The 9729-nt window shown below is 48.3% G+C and overlaps 1 protein-coding gene across 2 annotated transcripts in view; it reads right to left on the bottom strand.

Annotated features, from left to right (window-relative positions):
• The window catches only part of RPS6KA6 (ribosomal protein S6 kinase A6), a 100875-nt gene that overhangs the window by 71355 nt on the left and 19791 nt on the right, over nt 1-9729 (bottom strand). For both annotated transcript variants that reach the window (XM_088461403.1, XM_088461404.1), the window contains exons 2-3: nt 4470-4529; nt 2809-2925 (exon numbers count right to left, since the gene is read on the bottom strand). In XM_088461403.1, coding sequence (XP_088317529.1) covers nt 2809-2925; nt 4470-4529 — 177 coding nt within the window. The remainder of the gene's footprint in view (nt 1-2808; nt 2926-4469; nt 4530-9729) is intronic.

Below are 9729 nucleotides of genomic sequence, written 5' to 3'. Positions count from 1 at the left end.
AGTACTGGTCACACCATCGTGTATACTGGCCGCCTGTAGTACTGGTCACACTATTGTTTATACTGGCCGCCTGTAGTACTGGTCACACCATCGTGTATACTGGCCGCCTGTAGTACTGGTCACACTATTGTTTATACTGGCCGCCTGTAGTACTGGTCACACCATCGTGTATACTGGCCGCCTGTAGTACTGGTCACACCATCGTGTATACTGGCCACCTGTAGTACTGGTCACACCATCGTGTATACTGGCCGCCTGTAGTACTGGTCACACTATTGTTTATACTGGCCGCCTGTAGTACTGGTCACACCATCGTGTATACTGGCCGCCTGTAGTACTGGTCACACTATTGTTTATACTGGCCGCCTGTAGTACTGGTCACACCATCGTGTATACTGGCCGCCTGTAGTACTGGTCACACCATCGTGTATACTGGCCGCCTGTAGTACTGGTCACACCATCGTGTATACCGGCCGCCTGTAGTACTAGTCACACCATCGTGTATACCGGCCGCCTGTAGTACTGGTCACACCATCGTGTATACTGGCCACCTGTAGTACTGGTCACACCATCGTGTATACTGGCCGCCTGTAGTACTGGTCACACTATTGTTTATACTGGCCGCCTGTAGTACTGGTCACACCATCGTGTATACTGGCCGCCTGTAGTACTGGTCACACTATTGTTTATACTGGCCGCCTGTAGTACTGGTCACACCAACGTGTATACTGCCCGCCTGTAGTACTGGTCACAGCATCGTGTATACTGGCCGCCTGTAGTACTGGTCACACCATCGTGTATACTAGCCGCCTGTAGTACTGGTCACACCATCGTGTATACTGGCCACCTGTAGTACTGGTCACACCATCGTGTATACTGGCCGCCTGTAGTACTGGTCACACCATCGTGTATACTGGCCGCCTGTAGTACTGGTCACACCATCGTGTATACTGGCCGCCGGTAGTACTGGTCACACCATCGGGTATACTGGCCGCCGGTAATACTGGTCACACCATCGTGTATACTGGCCGCCTGTAGTACTGGTCACACTATCGTGTATACGGGCCGCCTGTAGTACTGGTCACACCATCGTGTATACCGGCCACCTGTAGTACTGGTCACAGCATCGTGTATACCGGCCGCCTGTAGTACTGGTCACACCATCGTGTATACTGGCCGCCTGTAGTACTGGTCACACCATCGTGTATACTGGCCGCCTGTAGTACTGGTCACACCATCGTGTATACTGGCCGCCTGTAGTACTGGTCACACCATCGTGTATACCGGCCACCTGTAGTACTGGTCACAGCATCGTGTATACCGGCCGCCTGTAGTACTGGTCACACCATCGTGTATACTGGCCGCCTGTAGTACTGGTCACACCATCGTGTATACTGGCTGCCTGTAGTACTGGTCACACCATCGTGTATACTGGCCGCCTGTAGTACTGGTCACACCATCGTGTATACTGGCCGCCTGTAGTACTGATCACACCATCGTGTATACTGGCCACCTGTAGTACTGGTCACACCATCGTGTATACTGGCTGCCTGTACTACTGGTCACACCATCGTGTATACTGGCCGCCTGTAGTACTGGTCACACCATCGTGTATACTGGCCGCCTGTAGTACTGGTCACACCATCGTGTATACGGGCCGCCTGTAGTACTGGTCACACCATCGTGTATACGGGCCGCCTGTAGTACTGGTCACACCATCGTGTATACTGGCCGCCTGTAGTACTGGTCACACCATCGTGTATACGGGCCGCCTGTAGTACTGGTCACACCATCGTGTATACGGGCCGCCTGTAGTACTGGTCACACCATCGTGTATACGGGCCGCCTGTAGTACTGGTCACACCATCGTGTATACGGGCCGCCTGTAGTACTGGTCACACCATCGTATATTCTGGCTGCAGCTCCGCAGGAAGAGATTACGCAGACAGCAGCACAGCCTAATACCAGGGTAACAGTGACAGAGAAATGAACGGAAAGGCAGAGTATTGTGGATTATGTAAGTAAATACATGTCAGAGACTGGCCTGCAGGGGTCCGGCGGAACGTTTGTGATATAATTTCCCCTCTATTATTAAGCATTCCTGTGATTTGTACAGTTACAAAGAGCCCTTTATATTAAGTATAGGTGTTATTTGCATGCTGGGATGGATTAAATTAGAATAGAAGTATTAGTAATATTTCCCAGAAAGCGGATCTGTCACCATGTCATACTATGTTATTCTGCATGATACCCTGTGTGGGGACGGGACGGGGGTGCAGGCCGGCTTCCTGCATCCTAACCCCACTACATAGTGCTACAAGACACGCACATAACTAGGCCGGGTCACAGATCTGATTGAAGCCTCCATGTAAAAGTGCAGCAGGACGTTAAACGTGTCCCATAGTGTCTGAGCTCATGTGTGTATAATGCTCGCTGGTGCTATATCACACAGCTGCGGGATATAGAGCATTTCTCGTGACAAAAGCAAATATATCACAGTCGCTCACATTGCGCAGACTGATATTACGCTTATTTTATATCGGAGGTATAAGGAAACCCCTTCTAACAACTCGGATAGAAATGAGGAGGCAGCGGATAGGGATTTCTCCTGGCAGCACTTTGGTGCTTGTGGAACAGTCTGCGTCATGTCCAATATCACCGGCAGAGCAGCAAACCGCACAGCGCTCAGCAGGCGTAACTGCGGCACATTGTACAAATCAGTCAGAGGAGAGTCGGAGCCAGCAAACATGAAGACAGATCGGGGTGAGCGGAGGCGATGTGGGCACACGAGGGTTACAAGCATCTTACTTTTCCAAACGATCCCTGGCCAAGAACTTTCAGAAGCTCGAACTGCGCCGGGTCGGCTTTCTCACATCCCTCTTTCACGTGGTGGGTGATGGGAATCTCTTTGACGTTTCCTTCATCCTAGTGAGGTATAAGTGTGATCTGATCAGTGACAATACTCTGAGACGTTAGATATAACTCACACAACCAGGCATGAAGACACACACACACGCACCGCAGCCAGACAGTCAGCTGCACGTCACGCCAAACGCACGCCCGCGCTGCCAGCCAGACGACTTCTCATAGCGACGGCGAGGATATGGGTGTGCGCAGTCTGCGCTGGATTGTAGGATATTATCACCAGTCTACGCAGTATCTTAATAACATGAAAAGTTATGTTTCTCCATATTATAAAGCATTAAAGGTGGCTTTCTGGTATAAACATGCAGCGCTGGGCGCTTAACACAACAATTATACTTCTCCCCCTCATCTGAATGCTGGGCGACCCTCCCTGTACCTCCCAGGTAGGAGACCCGTCGCTGTACACACTATTCTGCTAATGTAATGCCCGGAGCACCCAGGCTTGGTTTTGCCAATACAGATATGCCCAGCTATATTGTTGCCAATGGCGGCGGCAAATCGAGCCACGCATAGCGCAAGACGCGGGTATGTGAGTGGATACATGCACTGCGTACGAAACTCCATAGGAATGGATGGTGCGATCGCGTAGCGTATGCAGTCACAGGGAATCACATGGCGCGATGCGTGTGCACATTTGTGGCGCGATCAGGCGTGTGTATAAAAAACATCACTATGGAAAAGGTGGTTGCTACAGCGTTTCTCACAGCGCGCCTGCAACGAAACCCATGTGCTCCAATCTCCAGTCGGCAGCGGGTAATCCGGCCAATCAGCAGTCGGCGGAGGGTAATCCGGCCAATCAGCAGTCGGCGGCGGGTAATCCGGCCGGATACAGGAGGTTATGGGAATTTGGCGGCTCTGTGCTGTACATTTACGCTAGTCGCAGACATGACAATTTACTCTATAATGGTGGCCTAGGGGGGAATTCAATTGTCTTTCTGGGCGCCCAGTGGAGCGATTCATTTGTTGTTTCTGGTCGGGGCAGAGTGCCGCAGGCGCCCATTATTTTTGCTCGCTCCCTCCTGAGAAAGCAGAAATGTGTGAAAAAGTCTGGCTTTTGGGCGCCTAAACTGCATTTGTCAGCGCGGCCAATAGTGTAGACGGGTTTACGCGTCTAATCCCAGCGCATTTGGGTGCGATATGTGCAAAAAGTAATAAGCACCCAAAGCAAGCGAATATCGCCCCCCGATCTCCCATCGCTTTAGAGGTGAATTCCCACCCTAGCGTCACCTTATAATGCCCCCTTTTACAACTGTCAATAATGTATTTCACTAAAAACAATTTAAATTTCAGCAAATAAAAATGGCTAAAACAATTGAAAACAAAGTTCTAATTCTGTATAACCTGCGCAGGACATTAGTTTGCGGCTTCTAATGATCAGCCCTGTCCCGTTCAGCCGTGATACATAAGCCCCATCAGTAACCCCGCAGAGCGCCTAGTCCCTCCTGATATATTGTCACACGCCAATAATAAATCGCCTGTGACCATAATGTCTTGTGATCACTACATAAATGCATTAAGCCATCGAGGGAAGTAATTGTACTCACAAAAGGTAATAATGAATCCCCTTCATCCATAGGCTCATCCACCATCGTCAGACCATTCACCTAAAACATAATTTAGAAGTAAAGAGAATATTATACAAGCAGAAACAAATGAAGGTTTCAAACATTGAAAACACAATAACAGCGTAAAGGAAACAACAACAACAAACAGAGATACACAGCGCGTTCATACAACAAACCGTGATACACAGCGCGTTTACACAACAAACCGTGATACACAGCGCGTTCACACAACAAACCGTGATACACAGCGCGTTTACACAACAAACCGTGATACACAGTGCGTTCACACAACAAACCGTGAAACACGGCGCGTTCACACAACAAACTGTGATACACAGCGCGTTTACAGAACAAACCATGATACACAGCGCGTTTACACAACAAACCGTGATACACAGCGCGTTCACACAACAGACAGTGATACACAGTGCGTTCACACAACAAACCGTGATACACAGCGCGTTCACACAACGAACCGTGATACACAGCGCGTTCACACAACAAACCGTGATACACAGCGCGTTCACACAACAGACAGTGATAAACAGCGTGTTCACACAACAGTGATAAACAGCGCGTTCACATAACAAACCGTGATACACAGCGCGTTCACACAACAGACAGTGATAAACAGCGCATTCACACAACAAACCGTGATACACAGCGTGTTCACACAACAGTGATAAACAGCATGTGCACATAACAGACAGTGATAAACAGTGTGTTCACACAACAAACCCGTGATACACAGAGAGTTCACACAACAAACCGTGACACACAGAGCGTTCACACAACAAACCGTGACACACAGAGCGTTCACACAACAAACCGTGACACACAGAGCGTTCACACAACAAACCGTGATACACAGAGCGTTCACACAACACACAGTGATACACAGAGCGTTCACACAACACACAGTGATACACAGAGCGTTCACACAACACACAGTGATACACAGCGCGTACACACAACAGACAGTGATACACAGCGCGTACACACAACAGACAGTGATACACAGCGCGTTCACACAACAGACAGTGATACACAGTGCGTTCACATAACAGACAGTGATACACAGCGCGTTCACACAACAGACAGTGATACACAGCGCGTTCACACAACAGACAGTGATACACAGCGCGTTCACACAACAGACAATGATTCACAGCGCGTTCACACAACAGACAGTGATACACAGCGCATTCACACAACAGCGAGAGCAGCACAGAGATGGAATCACACATAACATAAAGAATAACTGTGTTATGTGAGCCACGTTGCGTGCTTTACACCGCTGGGCGACAATATACCCTTTCCGGTTAGTAATTCGAGGGCCAGGAACGATTTGTGCAGCCAGTGCTCAGTACAACTTCCACATGGAAAGGGTGGGAATGCAGAGATATGGCGGTGACGTGCGATACGCTGCCTAACGCAGTTACACTGAGGTAACAATAAACAAGAAGTGTCACTATAAAGGTCTAATACATTACACAGAATGAGCACTGCAATGCTGTCCACCTGACACACCAGCAGCAAAACCCTTATCTGTGTCCAGCTCCCCCACCTGCCGATTTCCCTCCGTGATTCCAGATGGGATATGCCGTAACGAGACGCCGTCTATCGGAGGGGCGGAGAGGCATTTAGTATATGTGCTTCACGTGTTAGACGGCCAGGCGACAGGTCCTCCTAAGTCTAATAGATCATAGTGACGTCTGCAGTCTGCACACTGGAGATGGTCGGAGTCAGCTGCAGGCGCGATGGTATCGTTTGCTGCAGTCACACCTGCGCCCTAATGCCAATGCCGCTATAAAATCCTTCCCTGGCGACCCATTGCGCAAAGACTGAGATGCCCAGCGATGCTGAAATAATGATTGGTGCTTCTTTAGATGCCACTTTTGGTCGCACAATGGTAACTTACACCAGCCCTATGGCAGGCGAAGTTTCTTCATCCAAGAAAGGCGTCCGATGCGAGCGTCTGTGCCCATAACCACTTTACACAACACGCCTATGACGCTCCCATGGGACGCAAGATCTGTGCCTCTGTTTAGCCACCCCCTACTCTGCTACCCTCCGTCCAACTCTGTACGTTGAAAATCGTGAATCATATGAGGCGCTTTTCAGACACATGCACAGACGAAAAACATTGCGCCATTGCGTCCCACCCAGAATCAGGACCGCTCTGCTCTGTCCCACTCTGCAATAACCAGGTCCGTCCTGAGAGTTTTCTACATAAAGTTTTCTTAATCGTCTACGAAGCAGCCGGACGTACGCCTGCAGCCGTATGCCAGACCCAGGGACCACGCCATAGTCTGTAACGGCTGATATACAAGTTGGCGAGAGCTTCCGATATAGTAAAAGGTACATATCAATTATGGCGTTTTGCCGGCGACAGGCCCATGGAATGGAATCGCACCTACAATAAATGCTACTAAGCACCTAATGGGCCAAACTGCATCACAGACTGTGTTAGATAGATTACAGCCCTTAGAGAAATGACGTCATACTGCAGAGGATATGGAGATTATCAGCACAAAGAGAAGGACGATGTCTGCACACAATTAAACATTTACCAGATATACCAGAGACCAAAAGGAGGTTTTGCCTATTTTACAGGTCAGAAAGAGGAGGCGGCTGTCAGGAACGTAGGATATATATAACAGAGCGACAGCCGAGGGTGGATTATAACTAATTGCTAATTGCGGGAACAAAGGATAAAGTGGAGATAGATCATGTACCAACCCATCAGCTCCTAACTATCACTTGACAGGCCGTGTTTGAGAAATAACAGTTAGGAGCTGATGGGTTGGTACTTTAACTCTCTCCAAGGCTTAGTCCATAGACCCCAGAGGTCCTGGTGTCATTCTTGTCCTGCACATAACGGCCTGTGATCACCACCCAGCTCTATGACACAAGTAAATACTCACACGGAACCTGCCCTATCAGTTACTGTTCCGATAAAATAAATAGTAATACATATGGCATTTTCACTGCAACGTTTTTCTATACATTTAGCACAGACACTGTAATGGTTAGCGTTACTGCCTCACAGCACTGAGGTCGTGGGTTCGATTCCCACCACGGCCCTAGCTGTGTGGAGTTTGTATATTCTCCCTGTGCTTGCGTGGGTTTCCTCCCACACTCCAAAAATATACTGCTAGGTTAATTGGCTCCAAAAAAAACATAAAAATTAACCTGTGTGAGCATGTGATAGGGAATATAGGGCCAGATTCAGAGCCACTCGTAAGCGGCAGCTCGTTCGCTCTGAGCGATGTTTGCCCAACTGCGCATGCGTACGGATCATTATACGCATGCGCGAACCAGTCAGTGCGGCCAAAATTCATGTGCTCGCAAAATAGCGAATGCCTGATAATTTGAGTGACAGAATGAGGCGTATGTGGGTGGTAACAGAGGAAGGTGCTTGAAAACGGGGAGTGGAGATCAGAACGCAGGCGTGCTTAAAGGTCAAAACGGGCGTTTTATGGGTGTGCATAATTAATACAGCAGCGTCATTGACCACGTCACTGGGTTATTTTATAGTCAGAACTGGCACTTTCTTTTGTTGCTCAATGCACCCTGCTATATTTCTATGAGTATATACTACATCCTACTACATCCTTAGTCTATTGACTGAACTGTTGTCTCTTATGTTCCTTTGTAAGGGGTTAAATGTGGAAAACAAACCCAAATATAATCCCTGACCAGTGTCTAATCCTTAGCTAGCTAGGCCCTCTGTACTGCGCTGTCCGAGCAGACGTTACCCTGTATAACACACAATGTACCTGCAGGCTGGTGCTCCATATACTGTCACTGTGCATTACATAGGACTACACGGGAATGGGCAGATATGGATGGAGCGATGTCTATATACAGCACACAATGTATCTGCAGGCTGGCGCTCCATATACTGTCACTGTGCATTACATAGGACTACACGGGAATGGGCAGATATGGATGGAGCGATGTCTATATACAGCACACAATGTACCTGCAGGCTGGTGCTCCATATACTGTCACTGTGCATTACATAGGACTACACAGGAATGGGCAGATATGGATGGAGCGATGTCTATATACAGCACACAATGTACCTGCAGGCTGGCACTACATATACTGTCACTGTGCATTACATAGGACTACACGGGAATGGGCAGATATGGATGGAGCGATGTCTATATACAGCACACAATGTACCTGCAGGCTGGTGCTCCATATACTGTCACTGTGCATTACATAGGACTACACGGGAATGGGCAGATATGGATGGAGCGATGTCTATATACAGCACACAATGTACCTGCAGGCTGGTGCTCCATATACTGTCACTGTGCATTACATAGGACTACACGGGAATGAGATTATACTGGTAAACTGAGCCCCCCCCTCACCAGGCAAACAAACCAACATAACAATGGCATAACTTTAGGTCCACTTTATAATCTATCAATTACAGAGTAAGTAAAGCCAATATTCGCCATGAATACAGTATACTTATATCCATGTATTGCTGAGCTGCATAATATACATGAAATATCTAAAGGGCTTAGATGTAACTAAATAGGCCCATCATGCTCTCTGGTATCTGGATGGTACATAGACAGTCAAAAAATGGTCGACATGGACAAAAGGTCGACACAGGTTTAGGATTAGGCACTTGGCGGAGGATTATAGTTGGGCACTATGGGGATGGTCAGGGTTAGGCACTAGGGGGAGGGTTGGGGTTAAAATTACGAAAAAAATGTGTCAACATTTATGTGTCGACCACTTGAATGTCAGCATTTGGACCATGTCGACCATTTACCTGTGGACCTTTTATCCCTGTCAACCTATTTACTGTCTAACTTTTGGTGTCTATCTACATAGGTGTAACTAGCACAGCTGTAAGGGGGGCAGATGCTATGGGGAGTACAGCTGAGGGCGCCCCTCTTCCTTGTCAAAATTACATGTGCTATATACATTTTTCACCATTGAAGAGTACATAGGGGACCTTACATACATTTGCTATGGGGCCTCTAGTTACGCACCTGGCTGTCTATCTACAATCTAGATAGTGTCAAACAATCCATACCCTGCTCTCTAACCAATCAGCAGCAGGCTACGGCAGCATCTCCCTCCAAACAGGCAAAGACTGACTGACTGGCGTGCAAGCTGCTCTGTAGGAATGCACGATATGGATTGGATAACTCGTACATAAAGGCGGGATCAGTGATGTCGCATCCCATCAGCATATGTGGGAGGG

The sequence above is a fragment of the Taudactylus pleione genome, unplaced genomic scaffold (genome assembly GCF_031769625.1).
Source record: "Taudactylus pleione unplaced genomic scaffold, aTauple2 ptg001043l, whole genome shotgun sequence".
Lineage (NCBI taxonomy): Eukaryota > Metazoa > Chordata > Amphibia > Anura > Myobatrachidae > Taudactylus > Taudactylus pleione.
Note: the sequence above shows the minus strand (reverse complement) of the source record. Positions and strands in the feature narration are given on the sequence as shown.